At 42.3% G+C, this 20,265-nt stretch overlaps 1 protein-coding gene across 1 annotated transcript; it reads right to left on the bottom strand.

The window, feature by feature from the left end:
* Positions 1–246: 246 nt before the first annotated feature.
* On the bottom strand, positions 247–19,056 carry Exoc1l (exocyst complex component 1 like). Its single transcript, XM_034508263.2, has 3 exons — positions 18,632–19,056; positions 7,377–7,507; positions 247–634 (listed from the first exon to the last, which is right to left on the bottom strand). Exons 1-3 carry the CDS (start codon positions 18,750–18,752, stop codon positions 368–370), a joined length of 519 nt encoding a protein of 172 aa, XP_034364154.1. The 5' UTR covers positions 18,753–19,056; the 3' UTR covers positions 247–367.
* Between the last annotated feature and the right edge of the window lie 1,209 nt (positions 19,057–20,265).

Below are 20,265 nucleotides of genomic sequence, written 5' to 3'. Positions count from 1 at the left end.
GCCACCAAGACCTACATTTTTATCAGGAAGTCCCCAGTAGGTTGTATTCTGCAATCCTGGACACGTCTGCAACTTTTCTTTGGTCCTAACTCCCCTGGGCTGGCTCTCATACAAAGTTTTTCTTGATTCTAATTTAGCTCAAAGCATGCAACACCTTCCAAAGTTCCTAAAGAACACAGTGGATCAAAAGAGTCTCAACTGTTGAGTGGCTGCACTAAAACACATTTCACTTCAATTCTCAAAGCCATGTCTTATTCTAGTATAAATAATACCCATCAGTGAAGCGGCAAAACAAACTTCTGACCATCGGTATTCAGCTAGGGAGCCATTTTCTTCGGACATGGGTAAAGGACTTTAAGTTACATCTTCAAAGTGGCAGGGGACACAAGGACAAGCACACAAGATTGAAAGCATAAAAGCATATTCTCATGAGGACCAGGCAGTCCTTGTTGTTGGAGGACCAAATGGAGTCATCGTTAATGTAAGTAGAATCGAAGTTCACGATGTGTAAATCCTTCTTAAGATACACGTGGTTCAGCCTGCTCACTGTTCGAGCAAAGGAATACTTGGAGGCACAGCTGAAGGCCTCCAAGCTGTATACCTTCTTGAAGTGCAGATCAAAAAACGGGTTGTCCTAGAAGAGAAAGAGGGACCTGATTAACCTTTTACTCAAGGCCATTGTCTGGATTCCCAAACTCTGCTGGGTGTGCCTACTGACTATGTCACGATCAGACATATTTCTAAAATCTGAAGATCAGCTTTCCAAAGCGAGGAGCACCACTTCTTAAAATCAACAGCACAATCATTGCTTTACAGACTCCTGGGAACCCACAGGCCACTCTAGCCAGAGAAGCAGGCAGGCAGGCTAACTGCAGGTCTTCACCTTTCCCTCCATTCTTCTGAATCCAGCCCCCAGTCTTTTCCACAGCTCTGGAGCAGACTACCTGCTGCCTTGCTTCTGGTCTCCTCCTGTCTCCAATGTATCACACAGATCTTTCACTCCACCCCCAAGCTCCCATATGCACACGCATTACTTTATCCCAGCCCCCAACTACAGCAGGCATTCCCTGGGAATCTGCAGGCGACTCTAGTCAGAGAAGCAGGCAGGCTAACTCCCTGCTCTCCTCCAAATCCAATCCCCCAGTTTCACCCCATCTCTGTAGAAGATCACCTGCTGTGGATCCCCCATTCCCACCTCCAGTGGATCAAGCAGACAGTCTCCTTCAACTTTCCTCCCCACTCATCCTGTTACCCAGTCCACAACTCCAGCAGGCATCCAGGGGAACCCATCAGCCAAGCCTGCCAGGGAGGTAAGAAGGCCAGCAAAGCAGGCAGGGGTGCTTCCAATCTTCACTCACCCTCTTCTCCTCCATATCCAATCCCCCTCCCCCCTCATCCTCAGCTCTGTAGCAAACTAGCTGTGTGGCCGCTGCTCACACTCTGCTTCTCTATAGATCCTAGAGGAACACTATTCGTGACTATCCCAGAGTCAAGAAGGCAGTTCAGTAGAACGCGACTCAGTAGCCAGTGTTGGTTCAAATATTGAGAGTCTGACCTCCACTAGTTTATTTTTGACATATTTAAGCACAGCACAATTGGGTAAAATGTTTCCAGGATATAATTAACTCAATCCCATGTGTACAACAAAGCTCAAGACATGACTATATCGAAAGTTTTTGTAAAGTACAAGTAACATCTTTCGTAAAGACAGGTCCTATAGATTTACTGAGGAAACAAACAAAAAGTAATTGTCTAGGGGAGGACCTGCTGTGGTCTTGGGTCACATAGATAGTGCAAAAGTCACAGCGAAACACCACCTTTTACAATACTCTTAAATAATGTAAAAATCTCCACCTAACTCTAGCCCAGCAAGTGAAAGACTTGTATAATAAAAACTTTAAGACACCGAAGGAAGAAATTAAAGGACACATCAGGAGATGGAAAGATCTTCCATGCTTATGAGTCAGTAGGATTAATATTGTAAAAATGGCTATCCCACCAAGAGCAATCTACAATTCAATGCAATCCCCATCAAAATTTCCAATACAATTCTTCATAGACCTTGAAAAGACAATCTTCAGCTTTATATAGAAACAGAGAGAGAGAGAGAGAGAGAGAGAGAGAGAGAGAGAGAGACAGAGACAGAGACAGAGACAGAGAGACAGAGAGAGACAGAGAGAGAGACAGAGAGACAGACAGAGAGACAGACAGACAGACACACACACACACACAGAGCACGCTAGCTAAAACAATACTGAGTTAAATAAAAGAACTACTGGAGGTATCACTGTCCTTGACCTCCAATCTACAGAGCTATAGTAATAAAATAACATGGTATGGCACATTGATCAATGGATTTGAATCGAAGACACAGACATAAATTAACACCTTTTTTTTTTTAAATAAAGAAGCCAGAAATACACACCAGAAAAAAGACAACACCTTCAAGAAACCATGTTCACCAAACTGGATGGCTGCACGTAGAAGAATTCATATAGACTCATGTTTATCACCTTACACAAAAGTCAAATCCAAATAAATTAAAGACCTCAGTGTAAAACCAGACACACTGAACCTGCTAAAGGGAAAGCAGGGAATAGCCTTGAACTCACTGGCACTGGAAATGTCTTTCTGAACAGAACACTGTTAGTACAGGCACCAAGATCAACAATTAATGAACTGGACCTCATGAAATGGAGAAGCTTCTGCACAGCAAAGGACACTGTCCTTTGGACAAAGTGGCAGAATGGGAAAAGTTGTTTTTTTTTTTTTTTATCATCTATACATCAATAGAGGGCTAATATCCAAAATATGTAAATAATTAAAAATAGTAGATATCGAAAAATAACCCAAAACAAACAACACAATTAAAAAATGGGGTACAGTCCTAAACAGAGAATTCTCAAAAGTGAAAATTCAAGTGGCTGAGAAACACCTAAAGAAACATTCAATATCCTTAGTTATCAGGGACATGCAAGTCAAAACTATCTTGAGATTTTATCTTACACCTGACATAGTGGCTAAGATAATAACACAAGTGCCAGCTCATGCCAGAGAAAAAGCGGAGCAAGGGAAACACTCATTCGTTGCTGGTAGGAATGCAGACATGTACAAGTTACGTGGAAATCAGTGTGGCAGATCCTCAGGATGGTGGGAATGGATCTATCCCAATACCCAGCAATCGTACTCTTAGGTGCACATCAAATGATGCCCCATCCTACCACAGAGATGCTTGCTCTACATGCTCATGGCTGCTCTATTCATGACATCCAGAAACTAGAAGTGCTGTAGGTATCTTTCAACAGAAGGATAAAGAAAATGTGATACATTTACACAATGGAGTATTAAAAAGCAAAATCATGAGGCTTACAGGTAAATGGATGAATAAAGAAAAAACCACCCTGAATGAGGTAACCCAGATCCTGAAGATAATGATGGTCTGTATGTGGATGTTAGCTTTTAAGTCGATGATGACCAATCTACAGAACACAGAGGTTTGATAAAGAGTAAGAGACTAGGGAGGTAAAGAGATGATAGATCTCCCAAGGAAAAAGAAATAGAGATAGTTATGGATGTGGTGGGGCAGAGACTAGAATGGGAGGATCAAATGGAGAGGTGGGAAAGGGGGTCAAAGGAGGTTCTACAAGAAGAGACAGCTAAAAGTAAGGACCATTGTGGGGTAGTATGGAAACCTCATCAGGAGGAGCTTCCTAAAACATGTACATATATGAAAGTGATCTAAGTCAAATCATCAAATAATGAGCATGGCAATATGCACCTAAAACCCCAGTGCTGGGGAGAGAAGCAGTGAAGCCAAGATAAGCGGTTTCCAGAGGCTTAGTAGCCAGGGATTGCTGGGACTATACTGGCTGGGGTAACCAAAAATGGCAAGTTCCAGGTTTGTTGAGAGACCTTGCCTCAAAGAAAAGCAAACAGCAGCTAGACAGTGGTGATACACATATGTAATCTAAGCACTTGGGAGAAAGAAGTAGGCCAATCTCTGAGTTCAAGACCAGTCTGTTGTACATTGTGACTTTCAGGATAGCCATGGCTACATAGAAAAATTCTGTCTTGAAAAACCAAAACCAACCAAACAAACAAACAAAGGTGGAAGCCAAAGATGACTCCTGGGCTCACATACATGACAAGCACATTTACACACATATCTGCATACATGCACCCTCCTAAACACACACCAGTGCTTTTTAAAATGTAATATTTGGGTTGAATATAGCACTGCATCCTAGCACTTGGGAAGCTGATACAGAAAGGTCTCCACGATTTTGAGGCCAGTATGAGATGCATCAAGAGTTCTAGGTTAGTCTGAGCTACATAGTAAGACTCTGTTTACAAAACAAAGATGAATGAGGTATGGAGATACCGTGGTTTCAAGGCACACCTCAGGACTGTTTGCGAGCTGTCCTTCTGACAGTTGAAGAACAATTACAGAGAGTCTCAACCAAAGGGAATCACAATGACTGTGCCTTCAGGTAGTTCTCTCTCCCCACACTCAACTCTCATCCTGTGGAGAAAATCTTTCATGCCTTTGAAATACTTAGAAGAGATCGATATTTTCCTTTAGTCTAATAATTGAGGCTGAGCAAGCATATACATAGAATAAGTCTCTTCCTCCCTCTCCTTCCTCCCCATTCTTCTTTTTTTTTTTTTTCTGCTAAAATTCTAGAGCTGAGAAGGGAACTCATGGATTTGTAGTACCCCTTTATGTATAATTGGAATAATCGTTTCCAAAGAGGTGGCATTCAGGTGACCCATGTAGTGCCTGGCAGAGCCCAGAACAAGAACAAGGCCTCAGTCAACTCAAGACAGCTCAGTGCTATGGCACCAGTCATCTCTTGTTCACACCAGTCACTCTCCAAATCCCAGATTACTTCTGTTTATGTCTTACAAACTGAATTCATTTCATTCCGTGTCTATTTTAAAGTCGACAGCTGGCTTGAGGTCACTCTGTTTACCGCTTTATCATTGCCGTTGATAAAAACAACAATGATTACGGACTCCAGAGGATTCAACCCCAAGAGGAGGAGGTGCACATTCCCAGGGCAGCCAGGAAGAGAAATCTTTAAGAGAACGGCTATTTGGGTATTATAGTTCGTCTCCTAGCAATTCAGTGTTGCGGGTTCAGTGACGAGAAGCAAAAATGATGAGCTCTCCTGCTTTGCCTGCTTCACTATGGAAGACCAGAATCTCCAGAGTGAAAGGGGGAGAATCAATAATTTTGCAATGAGATTTGAGACCAAGAGAAGTAGGGAAGAAATAGAACACAGTTAACAGCTTCCAATGGATCAAAGTTGACAGGATTCGTTTATACGTCCCCAGGTGCTGGTCAAGCTCGGCAGAAATAATTATGACATAAATAGTAGTCATGATTGGGCGAGGGAAAAGACAAAAGACAAATGGGCTAACAGTGAACAAGGATGGCTAATTTCTACACTACGGATTGGTAAACATGATACAGACAAACATCACAGTCAATGCAATATAAACATCTGGTAAATGCAGGAAAGTATAATGAAGACAAAAAAATTGTACCACTATCACTCAGGAAATTATTATTAAAATTTGTTTCATATTTAAATGCATAGACACATCTGTATACTTAATAGAAGGTTTAATATTTTTGTGTTGGGTACAAACTAATTTAACTTGTAGACATGTCACAATACACTTACTCAGTTTTTCTAAGTCCTCAACATTTAGGTAAGATGTATTTTCAGAAAATGTTCTAGTGCTTAGGACACAAAACAATGACATATCCCAACTCTTTGGCCAGTGTCTTATCAAATACACTCAGCTTTAAAAGTGGGATTTCTAGGTGAGCACAAAGGTAATAACAGACTGTGATAGTTTAGAAGATGACAAAGTTGGGACATCTTGACTGGAGCAATCAATCAGTTAATGGCTGCTTCAAATGCTTTCAGCTGTTTGAATACTCACTGTAGCCTGGGAGCCTGGTAGGTCCTGACAGTCTATAAATCCTCAAGAAATGACTGAAGGCTGAATGAATATATGAAGTCCCAAGGATTAAACAATTGACTTAAAACAGATGAATTAATAGCTTCCTGAGAAACGAGATTTGGCCTTTAAAAGTTGCGTGATTTATGACAAGTCAATTAGTCTCTTAAATGTTGTTTTCTTCATCTGTTAAATAGCAGCAGTGGTAGAATTTAATCCACAGGGCTTAATGATGAGGTAAAATAATGTATTATATAAATACAGTTGTATATTGTATATTGTATAATACTTAGCTTGGCTCCTGTCTCGCTTGTTTACTACATGTAGGGTGTTAACTGATGACAGATTTAACGGCAGTAGCAACAGTAGCCATCTATTCCTTACAGGTGAGTACTTGGCCCTACCTGCTTTATCAGCTTGTCGTTGACTTGGACCAGGTCTTTAAGATCGTATTAAGTCTGTATTACATCATAATGATGATAAACAGCAAGACAGGAGGACACTCAATAGGTTGGAACAATGGATGTACTAAGAATATGCTATTGGGAAATAATAACAAATTACTTTTAAGTTTTGATTCATTCAACCTTAGGCACCACAGATGTTTACTGATCCTTTATTAGGCAGAAGGCCGTGATAAAGAATGAAGTCACGGTCCCAGAATTTTAGGAGCTTTCTATCCCAAGGGGAATGGGGTAGCCCATCAACCATGCATTTGCATCCGCAATGAATGTGTTACAGGGATGGGCAATTGTGAGTAGGATTTATTCAATGGGAAATCCGGGACTGGGGTAAGAGCTGGGAGTGACTGGACTTAAACAGTAAGAGAGTGAGCTCTGTGGACATACAGAGGTCAGAAGTGAGGAATGACCTCTCAATCAACAGACGAGCACAAGCACAGATTGACCAAGTGACAGGGGAGGAGACTGGGATAGCCACTGTGTCCCCTTTGAACTCTTAAGTCTGTAGGTTTTCAATGGAATCCTAGAAGATGAAGTGGGCTTGCTGACTGTATACTTGTTCTCAGGAGAAAGGAATCCTCCAAAATTAACAAGCAATAAAGCAAAACAAAGCAACAACAACAAACTGGGTCTGAGAAAATATCTGTTTGAGGAAGCTGCATCTAAAGTTGCAGGGTTGGCTGGTGGATTGTGTTTAACCTGTCAAGAACGACTTAGGAAAGATGCTTTTTAAATGTAATAGACAAAATTCAGATTCCAACTCATAAAAGCAAATCATAAAAGCCAATATAGATCACCCCAGGAAATTAATCCATACCACTTAAGAACGACAAAATGTCATCTTCACACTTCGTACATGCCAAGAATCTATAAAGGAGGGCATTGAACGCAACGATCTCCAGTGTATCGATCCTGCTGCCTTTCTAAGATGCTAACACTTACGGTATCTGCTTCCTTCCCGTCAATCATCCGCAGATCGCTCAGGGACCACTTTTTTGTTACTTCATACTTCTCATCCAGCCCTACCCTGTAGTGCTTCACCATGGTGATTTTTACTTCATCAGTTTTCGTCACTGTAGAACAGAAAAAACAATTTATATAAACTCTTACTTTATAAATTCTCCAAGTCACATTACAATATGTATTTATCTCCATTTTATTTAATGACCTTGTGCCCAAATTATAAGTACACTCCTCATATGAATCCAGGTGTAACTGAGCATGTCTCCCAGATCTGTTCAAGACTTAACTTTATTTCCAGCACAAGAACTCGGAGGACCCATTCAGATCACAGCAGCATCTCTTCTAAACCTGCCGTGAGGCTTTGAATGCAGAGGTGCCTGAGGCACGGCTTCCAGTGACTTGCGTGGTAATGTTTGAGCCTGTCAACCCTCTCACATGTGCCTCTCCAAGTCCAGTGTTTAGAATGTGCCCCCCAGCACAGGCTGTTCTATTATTCTACTTTGAAAGGCCTGGAGGAAAGCTTTCCCTACTTAATGTGAACAAAATGAGAGTAACAATTGCTTCCTCCTAAAATCGTTTGTCTCTGGTCTCACTGGAATATTGAGTTATTCTATTAAAATTATCAATGAGGGTTGGAGAGATGGCTCAGTGGTTAAGAGCACTGACTGCTCTTCCAGAGGCCCTGAATTCAGTTCCCAGCAACCACATGCTGGCTCACAACCATCTGTAATGGGATGTGATGTCCTCTTCTGGTGTGTCTGAAGACAGCAACAGTATGCTCACATATATAAAGTAAATACATCTTTAAAAAATTATCAATGGATCAGTAAGTGCTACTGGGTACTTCCTATTTGCTGAATAGAGTATAAATGCTACAGAGACATATAAGAAACCTGGCATCTTCCCTGAAGACGCTCAGAATTTTAGAAAGAAGACAAGATTATCCATAGGTCATATCTACTGGGTTATTATAAAGAGGTGGCAGAGGGGATAAGAGGCTTAAAGTTTCCTTTTCAGGTGGTTAGTGTTACCAGGAGAGTGGTAAGCTGCTGTGTCTTTGAGTGAGACTGGAATTTGTTTTGAGAAGATTCCTTCTGCTTCTGGAAGTTTCCTTTGGCATGCTGTGTCAGGCCTGACATGAGGTCTAATCTCCATTCCACCTTCACCCTTCAGTCATGTACACAGGTGGTCCTGATAGACAGGCCCCAGGCCTAGAGAGATTTTCATACTAAGGTACCTGAAGGCCAGAGGGTGGAGTCAATTAAGCATTCCTCCTCAGCCCCTCCTCTCTCCTCCCCCTCCCTATTTAATTCAGGTCCACCCTGGGTTTTTGGGGGAGCACATCCAGATCCATCTACCATCCACCATGCCAATAAACCGGTTTTGGAAACCCAGGGACTTCCTAGTGTGTTGGGGCTGTGCTGTGAGGAACCGTGAGGAACAGTGGAGAGGCCTTTACTGAGCAGCCGGGCCTAACTTCCAGCTGGAGGAACCCAGGGTGTTCCCAGCCGACTACCCACAGAGTGGCAGGAGAAACCCTGGGTTCCCCAGCCATTTTTTTCCCTACAATGCTGCTGTGATTTGAATGGATCTTCCAAGTTCTTGTGCTGGAAATTTCATCTTCATTGAAACAACGTTAAGAGGTGAGGCCTTTAGGATTGGGTCATGAGGTCGGAGGCCTCGTGAAAGGATCAGTGGTAGCTTTCGTGGGTGTGTGCTTCTCATGAAAGGATGTTTGCTCTAATGCCTGCATTTCTTTCTTCCTCTCCTGTTCTCACCCTCACACTGTTTCACATCTGCCTTCCCCTACAGGCGATGCAACAAGAGAGCCCTCACCAGATTCCAGCTCCTCAGTCTTGGAATCCTCATCCTCCCAGAGCGCCAAGAGAGACACCTCTGTTCTTTATAAATTACTAAATCACAAGTGATTTGTTGTAGTAGGCACAAAACGCACTAAGGCATGTAGCTTCTAGTTATGTAGACATAAAGTAATTACACTATAGTTCCAGGCATAGATGTGTAGCGGGAGCAGGCTATTTGATCTGGAAATAGAGGAACACCATGTGGGCACCCCTTGGGGAAGGCCAGCGTGAGGAAACAGACAGCTGTGGCTTCAGGCTCCTGGAGAAGGGAGTCTGAGCCAGGTGTCATGTGCAACATGGGGCATTGTGTCAGGTGCTCTGGGCAAGCTCACATGGAGACACCTAGTCAGTAGTCACCCTTCCCTTTGTAAACCAGGGCTAAATAAAATGGTGGCCCATGAAAGAAGTTTTCTGGTATCACAATTAGAGGTGGAAGAGGAGGCAAAGGACCTTGGGAGAGACGATACTCTGTGAGCTCCGGTGTTCGATGTTCTGGAGTCAAATCCCAGCACTGTGCAGTGTGGTTTACATGAACTGATAATTAACCTCTAAAGAAGAAATACCACTCACCGGTGTTATAAAGGGAACATGAGAATAAATCTGACTCATAAGGAAAAATTAAGGCACACACGTGACTCAGGAGAGTGCCCAGTAGAAACTCATGGCTCGAGAGTTTCCTTCTGCTTGCCAGAGGATGTTGGTAGGTAGCCTCAGAGTGAATGGTGTGTGGTTGGTAAGCAGCAATCAACAAATTAAGGTGAAGTTTCAGGTGAGGTTTTGATGACATTGGATTAAGATGCTACATAAAGGAAATTAAACAGCGGAAGCGGGGTGTGAAGGGGACGGGGGGGGGGAGGGGGATGGGCCCAAAGGCGGAACAAGGAGCTTTGATGTACCCGGAAGCATCTGAAGGAGCCTCCGAAGGGGTTGAGATGGAAGTTTCATGGTTTGAGATTTGTGTGTGTATGTGGAATGGCTTTCAAGGTTATATTAGTGGTGACATTTTCGGAGGAAAGAAGTGAGGTAGTGTGGAGAAAAGATGGCAGCTGAGAGGCTAGAGGAGAAAGGGAGAGGCAGGCCCTTCAGTGTGATGCCATGGGAATCAGATAATGAGATAGCTCAAAGTATGAGAACCATCCAGTGGATGCTTGGAGGTAAGACAGAGGAGCATGGGTCCGATCTGACCTGAGGAATCTGACCTGGGGAAGATCATTGGCTCCCGTCCTGAAGATGGTTCCTCTACAGTGACCCGATCAAGTGGCGTGCAGAGGACTCCATGCACAAATACAGGTTGCATTTATGCTGTTCGCTGGGCCCTGGGCCAGGCAAGATTTTAAGAGCTAGTAGGAGGAGGGCCTAAAGGGAATGATGTAAACTATATGTTCTAGGGACTTAGAAGAGATGGGATGAAAAATTTGGGGTACAGAGGAAGCAATAGAGGGGCATGTCTGGAAAAGACATCAATTATAAGTCTTAACTTGGGGCCAACAGAGGCTGAGATTCTAGGATCTTCCCAACATTGTGCAGAAGTGAGTGGGTTTCTGCACTTCTGTATTTCTCTAGCCCCAAAGAGGGTCCATGCACATGGACCTACATGTTAGCTTTGAGAAAAAGCAAAGACAAGAGGGCAAGCAGCGGGCTGGTGGGCTGAAGTGGAGGCACTGAAGGTCTCATAGCTTCCAGTGGGAGGCAGCTGTGTTTGTCAAGTTAGAACAGTGGTTCTCAACCTGTAGGCCAAGACCCCTTTGGCAAACCTCTGTCTCTAAAAATATTTACATTACAATTCATAACCGTGGCAAACTTACAGTTATAAAGTATCAATGAAAATACTTTCATGGTTGGTGTCTTAGTTAGGGTTTCTACCACTACAACAAAACACTGTGACCAAAAAGCAACTTGGGGAGGAAAGGGATTATTTAGTGTACACTTCTACATTGTAGTTTGTCACCAAAGGAAGTTAAGACATGTCTTAGTTAGGGTTTTACTGCTGTGAACAGACACCATGACCAGAGCAACTCATAGACAACATTTAATTGAAGCTGGCTTCCAGGTTCGGAGGTTCAGTCCATCATCAACAAAGTGGGAGCATGGCAGTGTCCAGGCGGACATGGGGCTGGAGGAGCTGAGTTCTATGCCTTCATCTGAAGGCTGCTAGGAGAAGACTGACCTCCAGGCAGCTAAGATGAGGGTCTTAAGCTGATGCCCACAGTGATATACCTACTCCAACAAGGCCACACCTCCTAATACTGCTATTCCCTGGGCCAAACATATACAAACCATCACAGGACAGAAACTCAAATAGGGCAGGATCCTGGAGGCAGGAGCTGATGCAGAAGCCATGGAGGGGTGCTGCTTACTGGCTTGCTTCTCCTGGCTTACTCAGCCTGCTTTCTTATAGAACTCAGAAATAGCACTACCCCCAAAGGGCTGGATCCTCCCCCACTTGATCACTAATTGAGAATATGCCTTACATTTGGATCTTACATTTCCTCAACTGAGGCTCCATCCTCTCTGATGTCAGGATGACACACAAAACCAGGCAGTACAGTTGGGGATGACCACATGAGGAACGTATTAGAGCATCACAGCACTAGGACAGCTGAGAACCACTGAGTCAGATGACCCACCTCTGGACTCTGTTATTGCCCCAGCTGCTGTCTCATTAGCAAGAAATGGGCTGAGAGACAATAGGAGTAAAGAGATTTGGAGAAATAATTGGACATTGCAAGAAAGCATGATTTCAAGGAGCAAATCCCATGACATAGTCTACAAGTTATGAAAGCCAGCCGATTGGCTGTGGATCCAGTCAGCCACTCATTCACTTCATTAAGCTGATAAATATTTAAATACCCCTTGTGAACCAAGCACTGTGCTAGGAATTGAAAAAAAAAAAAAAAAAAAAAAAAAACCCATGAATTCCCATAAGGCATCATTCCAGCTATCACTGAGACTCCAGAGAACAGAGGCTCCAGAGGAAAATAAGAGAAGGGTGCTGTCAGCAGTGAATGAGGCATGGACAAAGCTGAAGAAGGGCGTGGCTGGGACAGTAGAGGAGGGGCGTGGCTATCTCTAGACTGCAGGAGGAAAGGCTCCGTAGGGAGTAATCCGGAGTTGTAAAAGGCAACAGAACTTGCTAGTATGAAGAAAGGGATACAGGCAATTTTAGGAATGCGTGGGTTCACAGGCTCTAGGGATGTTCCGATGGTTCTCTTTACCGATGGTTCTCTTTAGCCACAAGCCAAGGCAGTCTGCTGAGGCTGGAGTTGACCCAATCCCTAATTTCCATACTTGAGCCTTGCTGCCAGCTGGAATTAAGTGGCCATCTCCACATTAACGCACTTGCAGAACATTGTCTTAAAAACCCAAACGTGTTTATAAAGTGTAAATGTTAGAGAGTTATTTTCTCTTCCTTAGAGGCTCCGTTTTGTAACTATGGTTTAGAAAGTGATACCTACAATCCTGGGAAACTTCAGAAGCAACCTGTTCTGGGTTCAAGATTTTATTCTGTCCGCCCCCCCCCATTTATATTTTAGTAGATATCTTCAGAATTCCAATCTTTGTAGCCATCACTATTTTAATTTTAATGTAGGCTTTGTCATTAATAAATTCTTCCATCACCTTTAAAAGAGCTGTGATTATTTAGAGGGCTAATGGGAAAAGAACTGGCCAATTGATTTAAAATAATTAGCCAGAATCGAGGGAATGTGAAACTCACAATTAAGCCGCACAGAAATGCATTAAATAAGTAGATGCCTCTTTTGTTTCATAATCCAGTGTTATGTAATGGTTTTCATCATTTAAATTAAATAATAGCAGAAGTTATCGTGAAATACTTTTTAAAAGCCTCAGTGAAATGCCACACTGCATTGCTAATGCCTTGCGGTTGTTGAGAAGGCTATGGGTGATTTCACCAAAGTCATATTTTCAAATAAAAATTTCTAGAAATATCTATAAAATCCATTTCAGGCTATATTGTGAGTCTTTAAAATATTTAAATGATTGGCTTTAAGCAAATTAGGGCCTGTGTTATTGGTGAAGTTAGAGAAAAACAAGATGTGGACAAGAAAGAAACTGATTTTGTAGGAACAACAGTGCCAAAAAAACAAAGATAGCCATCTAGTGGGGCTTGGAAAAGGTCTGCCTAATTGGCTCCATTCTAGAATATTCTCAGTGTGCCTACTGAAAGCACCACCAAATAGCTTAAACTTGTCAACACTAACTTGAGAACAGTCCTGCTGATGGGTAGCTATGTGTGAGAATGAAGTATGGGATACTATCTTGAAAGTTTTCATATACATAAAAACGTTACCATCATGACAGTGTAACAATATGTGGGCCATTATATATCCAAACTGCCACATAGACATCCTGAGCACAGAACAGAGCACAGCCAGTATGTGCATTTGTTTTCATTCCATAATATAGCTATGAACACAGTGCACAGTATTAAAATCTGTGTCCCCAAAGAGAACACATTATCCTTGGACTGCCCTTCCATTGTCCATTACTAAAAGAGGGGATTAATACAGAGTTAGTTCATGAAACAAATGGACATCTTACTAAAATTGCATAAAACACAGTTATCACATAACTTGATTATAATCAGCTCTGTCTTGGTTTTCTTTTCTTCTTTTCTTGTGGTGGATAAGTACATAACAACGTAGTTGACAATGAAAATGTAAAACCCTAAGTGAAGCCCCATGGTTTAGAATGACCACTCTGACTGTACAGAAGTTCACTAAGATGCATAGAGTTTCACAGAGACTGTGGCAGCAGGCACTGGACCTACACAGGTTCAAGATAGATGGGGTCCCAGCACTGAGGGGGAAATAGACATGGGTTGCTATCCCTAACCAAGAAGCTATTTGCAATTGACACCTGCTGTCAAAGGAACGTTGATTCTCTCCAGTGGGGTCACACTGGTCATCAGCCATGCTCCAGGGCAAGCCCAGCAATAGATAGCCAAGATAAAATGGACTCAGTGGTATTTTTGTGGACTTTCCCCCTGCTCTGTTTCAGCATTTTTGGTCTTACCTGTATTTTGCTTATTTGTCTAGATTTAATTTTTGTGTCTTGTCTGTTTTTGGTTTTTTAAAAGGCATGAGAAGAGGGGAGGGAGAGAGCAGGGGAAGGAGAGAGGTGGAGGAGAAAGGACAGAAAGTTGAGTGGGTAGGAAGGTGGAGAGGACCTGGGAGGAGCTGGGGTAGGGTAAACATGATCAAAATAAAATATATTGTATGGAAAAAACCATTTTAATTAAAAAAAAAAAAAAGAAATGTAAAAAAAAATCCAGCCACAAAATCTTCCACCCACAATTTTTCCTGTCTACAAGATGTGCAGGGATAAAGATGGAACAGAAATTGAGGAAAGGGGACTGGCCCAAGCTGAGCCCCATGCCATGGGAGAGAGCCCCACCCCTGATGCTACTAATACTATACTTGCAGACAGGAGCCTAGGTTAACTGTCATCAGAGAGGCTTCACCCAGCAGCTGATGGAAACAGATCCAGAGACCACAGCCAAACAGTAGGCAGAGCTTGGTGAATCTTATGGAAGGGGGGGGGGGGGGAAGGATCAAAGGAGACAGAGAGATCAAAGACGCACAAGAAAACCTACAGAATCAACTAACCTGGGCCCATAGGGCCTCACAGAGGCTGAACCACCAACCCGGGAACATTCATGGGACTGACCTAGGCCCTCGGCACATATGTAACAGATGTGCAGTTTGGTCCCCATATGAGACCCCTAACAGCAGGACCAGGGTCTGTCTCTGACTCTGTTGCCTGCCTTTGGATCCCTTTCCCCTAACTGGGCTGCCTTGTCTAGTCTCAGTAGGGGAAGATGCACCTAGTCCTATTGCAACTTGATAGGCCAAGGTGGGTTGATAACCATGGGAGGACTCCCCTTCTCTGAGGAGAAAGCGGGGAGGTGGGGAGGTAAGGCGAGAGGGATTAACTGGGAGGAGAGGAGGGAGGAGAAGCCGCGATTGGTGAATTGGTAAAGTGAATAAATAAATAAATTAATAAAAATGTATAGCATTGGAACTAGCCAAGTGTTTGCGTGGCCGTATTAATCTAGGTGCATAATGTTTTTAGCTGTGAGTTCATTACAATAAAGTGATTTTTATTAAAACAAAAAACATGATTGAAAAATGTTTTCTTGAAAGTATAAGACCACTTAAAATAATCTATATATGAATATGTGTATCATTTTACAGATAACAGCATATCTATTTTTCACTATATATTTTATTTTTTAACTATGAATATAAATTTACAGCATATGTATATATACATTATTCAGCACATTAAATAGCTTTTTATGTATTTTAAAGCTTTAAGCTACCTCTTTTAAGGCTCTACTTTTTTTGCTTAGAATATAAATCATGATTAATAAAAATTAAGAAAGGAGACTAGTAGAGGAGTACTTCATAGGTGTTGACATTTGTATTCGTTTTTTGAGAACGCCATACAATGTCTCCAACTCTTCCCAGATTCATCCCCTACCTTACCCACACACTCAACTTTGTGTTGCCCCTCCCATTTTTAAACAAGTCTATTTCGTGCTTCCCATAGTCTCTTGGATGTGTGACTATCCTCTGGAGCATGGTCAGCCTACCAAGGGCCACACCCTTAAAGAGAAGTGACTGTCTCTCCCTGAAGCCCCATCAGTTGCCAATAACTTCCCAGCTAGGGCAGGGATTCATGGCCACCTCCCCTTTCTATGGTGGAATTTTATCTGGCTTGAGCTTGGGCAGGTCTTGTACATGCTGACACACGGCTCTGAGTTCATGTGTGCAATTGCCGGCAGAGAACCCATAAAGGATCGCTATCTTATCCCCAGTTTCACAGCTGGTAGGCAACAAATCGGTTTCACGATAAGCTCTGAGGTCTAGAGTTTCCCCGGCCTGTCCCACCATGCCCCTTTTCTTCCCGCTTAGCGTGAGCTAATGCTTCAACACAGGTTTCTATTCTTCTCACCACATGTGTGACGTGTGACGTATTCTTTCCTCCCGCCTGCAGACAACAGACTCCCTTCCTTCACCAGAAGAGACTGCCTTTATCTGCCAGGAAAGAGTGGTGTTTTCAGTAGGGATGGACTAGTCCCAGGGAGAAATTACCATGAAAAGCCTGAGGTGCTTTGCAAAGGAGGTAGGTCTCTCTCCGAGAATGCCCAACGTACTTTGTAGCCAGCTACTGAGAGGGACATTGAGTTTATAATGTCTTATTTTTATATCAATCATAGAATCACTAAGATTTAATAGAAAACAATCCTTGTTTTGAGATCATTGCAAAAGATGGACCCTATTCAGCTAAGAGGGCAGTTTCAACAGTGTTTAAATAAATTCTCTTTAATCAGAAAAATGCATGATGGAATGTAACTACCCTGGACCAGTAGGTCCCATGAAGAAGAGCCCCTTGAGTAAAGAGCATGAAGATGCAGTCACGTGACTCCTCCCTGAAGACGGACAGTGCTCGAAGTATGGAGTCGCCTGCTTCAACAAATATCCAATGACTTGCCTGATCCATGTTTTCCAGGTAAAGCCTGGTCACGCTCTTAGGAGTGTCAAGCATCATTTAAACTGCTGTTTTGTAGAAATGGTTTGTAACCGTCATTTTTAAAAAGTGTTACATTTTTGGAAAGTGCTCCCAGACTGATGGGCGGGAAGTAGAACTATGGAAGCGGGGAACTAACAAAGCTTAGTGGGTTAACTTTATGTTGAAAATCATGAAATCATGGCTTCCTCATCTCAGAGAAGAGCCTGATTTCCCTAGTACACATCAGAATCACTGAATACCTTCAAATGTTTAAAAGTAGGATATATGTGTGTGTATGTATATACATATATATGTGTGTATAATATACATGTGCATGTATATATGTACATGATATTTAAACTTAGAACAAATTTAGTTAATTATATAATTTTTGGAGGGAGTCACTAAGATATGTTTGGCAAATTAGATCCATAACATATTCTAGCTTTTTTATTTTTAATTTTTTTCTAATAAAATATGACTAGTGCCACCTAATGAGAAGTTACTTTGACAAAGCAGGACTCATAACAGGTACAAATTCCTATACTTTATGTCAGAATGGATATCCTCTCCAGCGTAGTGAATAAAAATACCTCTTGATTCAGTGATTTGGTGGTGAGGACCCAATGTGGTCTATTAAGTAATTTTATTTATTTATTTTTGTTTGTTTTTGTTTTTAAGTAATTTTAATTTACTGTTTTACATAAGTTATTATTATGAGCTGATTAAGTCCCTTCTATCTGTTGATATGCCAAATCCCCATATTTCATATGTGTAGTAAAATATGCTTAGGTATTGGCCAAATATTACTATCCTTATTGTTGAATACATACTTTTACATGTACTAGGAATTATAAACTTTTAGAGAACTTTTAGAACTTTCTTCAAAGATGCTTGGCTTCCTCTTGATACCTTCAAAAAGCCTTTCTGAACCAGTTACCAGGTAGATAGAGACGATAGTTGTCTGAAAATGTAAGTTTGCCTTAAAGAGGATCACCTCAGCAATCACTTAGAGTCTCTGAGCTCTTTTTTCCAAGCCCTTAATTTGTACTGAGAGGCATGGGCCAGGAAGAGAGAGAGAGCTACATATCAGACTCAGTCATGACACCAATAATTCCATCTAAATTCATAAAAGGTCTAGAAAAATCATAATTAATGCAAAAGCCAGTACATGGACAATTTTGACATATTTTAAAAACAGGAAGAAAATACTTATTTTTTTTTTTACTAGATTCTGAATATATCAGATTATCTATATTAGGGACTGTCCCCTCATCCATAAAGTTCTGTCTTCATGAACTAATTTTTATTATTAAAGTATTGGTATTGTTTTTCTGAGGAAGAATCTTTTAAAAGAGAATTTCTTTCTTCAAAATAAACTTCCATGAAGTCTCAATAGGTCCTCGGAAGAAAAGTCCAAGGTTCTGTTTATGTTCCAGGACAGAAAGTCATTGGGAATGGCTGTATAATTTGGTTCTGCAATGCATTTAATCATATCCTTAATGCTATTGAATTTTTAAAAGTAAGCCTTTAGACAATAAAATTGTATGCGCTGAAGCAAATCAGATAAAAGATTGGAGGAAAAAAAAAAAACCTGACTAAACCAAGAGAGTACAGACCCAGTTTTGCTTCTGAACCCATGTCTAACATGGGTTTTTTTTGGTTCACTTTAGTGCTTTAAAAGTCTGTAGATTATAGATTCCTTTACTTGGCCAAACTCTCGGAGAAGATCCATGCATGTCTGAGTTGGATAGGAAGCAGACAGGATTCCCCTCTACCCCTTATGCACCTTTGAGCTCTTTGCATTTTGAAATGATATCAGAAAGTGCTGCTCACCTGACACACAGAGGTAATACCTGTCCTGGACGGAGACCTCGATCTCAATGAACTCACAGAGATTCTGCGCCAGTGGCTTAAACAGTTTTTTCTGCAAGTCTTCCTTCACCAGCGATGACATCTCCGGTTCCACCTGACTCGTGTTTTGGTTCAAGCTCACGCTTCCCTTGCTGCTGCTGCTGCTGCTGGTTGCAGCTTAGATGTCTCCTCTGGGTGTGCAAGCCTCCGGGTTCCCACTCTCTTTACCTTCTTACTCTTAGCAAAAGAACAGGCTCCTGCCAGTGGTTGCCTGCTCACTGACAGCCCCACCTCAGCAGCCCAAACCCAGTATTAACCCCCTAGTCATCTTCATTCAGCAACCAGTCTGCCTGCAGCAGGCTGCTCTCTGGGAGCTCTCTGGATCGCTGATGCAGAATCATATTGATGAACACTGACAGATGGCCACAGATCTACTTGGGGAGTCCGCGGGTCAGCAACCTTTCCCCTTTCACAGGAGCGCTATGCAGAGAAAGACCACTACTTCAGCGTGAGACCATTACATAAATCAGCTGTCTGGCGCTATTGATTGGGATCATCTTCCATTAAGAACTTCGCTTTCATTGCCCAGAAAAAAAAAAAAAAAAAAAAAAAAAAAAAAAAAAGGAAGACATCTGTGCTTGCACCCAACGCTTCCAACAAGTCCCCTCTCTGCTTTCCTCTGCCCTCCTGCAATGCACTCTAGCCTTTGCATCCAAGAGTTTGCACCCATCCCTGGGTCTCAATTATTTTTAAAATGGACATTTAAATGGACCCACTTTAATTCTATTTGTGCCTCCACTCAAACGAAAATATATTTAGGCACCTGCTAGAGTGAAACATTCATTACATTTGTTTCTCGGGAGGATGAATTTCCCGTTCTCCAGGAACTTATGATCTGATAGAGGAGAGTTACGTTAAGTATTTGAACCATGAAAGGGAGAACACGGCACAAAAGAGGAGAGAAGGAGAGTGCCTGAATGGAGCTTTATCATCACTCTCCTATTGCTGTGAAGAGGCACCATGATCAACACGGTTTACAGAAGCGGGCATTAAATTGTGGATTTATTTACCTATAGTTTCAGGGGATGAGTCCATGACCGTTATGACAGGGAGAGTAGCAACAGGCAGGCAGGCATTGGAGCAGTAGCTGAGAGCTCGAGAGCTGACATCCAGATCCAAAGGCTGGAAAGACAGAGAGAGAGAGAGAGAGAGAGAGAGAGAGAGAGAGAGAGAGAGAGAGAGAGAAGCAGAGACAGTAAGACAGAAACAGAGAGAAACACACACAGAGAGAAAGAGACACAGAGAGAAAGAAGACAGAGAGTGCGTTAGTATAGTGTGGACTTTTGAAACCTCAAAGCCTACCCCCAGTGACACACCTTCTCCAATAAGGCCACACCCCCTAATGCTTCCCAAATAGTTCCATCAGTTAAGGAACAAGCATTCAAGTATATGAGCCTATGGGAGCCATTCTCTTTCAAACCATCTCAGCAAGGATCTGAGGAAGTGTCCAGTGAGAGGTCTGGAGCAAGGCTGGCAGAAAAGCACAGAGGTGGAGAAGGAGCCAAAGTCTCACATCAGTAAAACCCAAAGGTTGTGTTTCCTCTCTAAAACACAGG

The sequence above is a fragment of the Arvicanthis niloticus genome, chromosome 7 (genome assembly GCF_011762505.2).
Source record: "Arvicanthis niloticus isolate mArvNil1 chromosome 7, mArvNil1.pat.X, whole genome shotgun sequence".
Lineage (NCBI taxonomy): Eukaryota > Metazoa > Chordata > Mammalia > Rodentia > Muridae > Arvicanthis > Arvicanthis niloticus.
This window is presented reverse-complemented; position numbering and strand designations above follow the sequence as displayed.

What these genes read in the sequence shown, in the direction of transcription:
- Exoc1l (XM_034508263.2), bottom strand. Translation starts at nt 18,752, where the DNA reads ATGTCATCGCTGGTGAAGGAAGACTTGCAGAAAAAACTGTTTAAGCCA. An exon ending in GTATTACCTCTGTGTGTCAG is followed by an intron (nt 7,508 to 18,631) that starts GTGAGCAGCACT and finishes TCTGTTCTACAG; the next exon opens with TGACGAAAACTGATGAAGTA. An exon ending in ACGGGAAGGAAGCAGATACC is followed by an intron (nt 635 to 7,376) that starts GTAAGTGTTAGC and finishes TTTCTCTTCTAG; the next exon opens with GACAACCCGTTTTTTGATCT.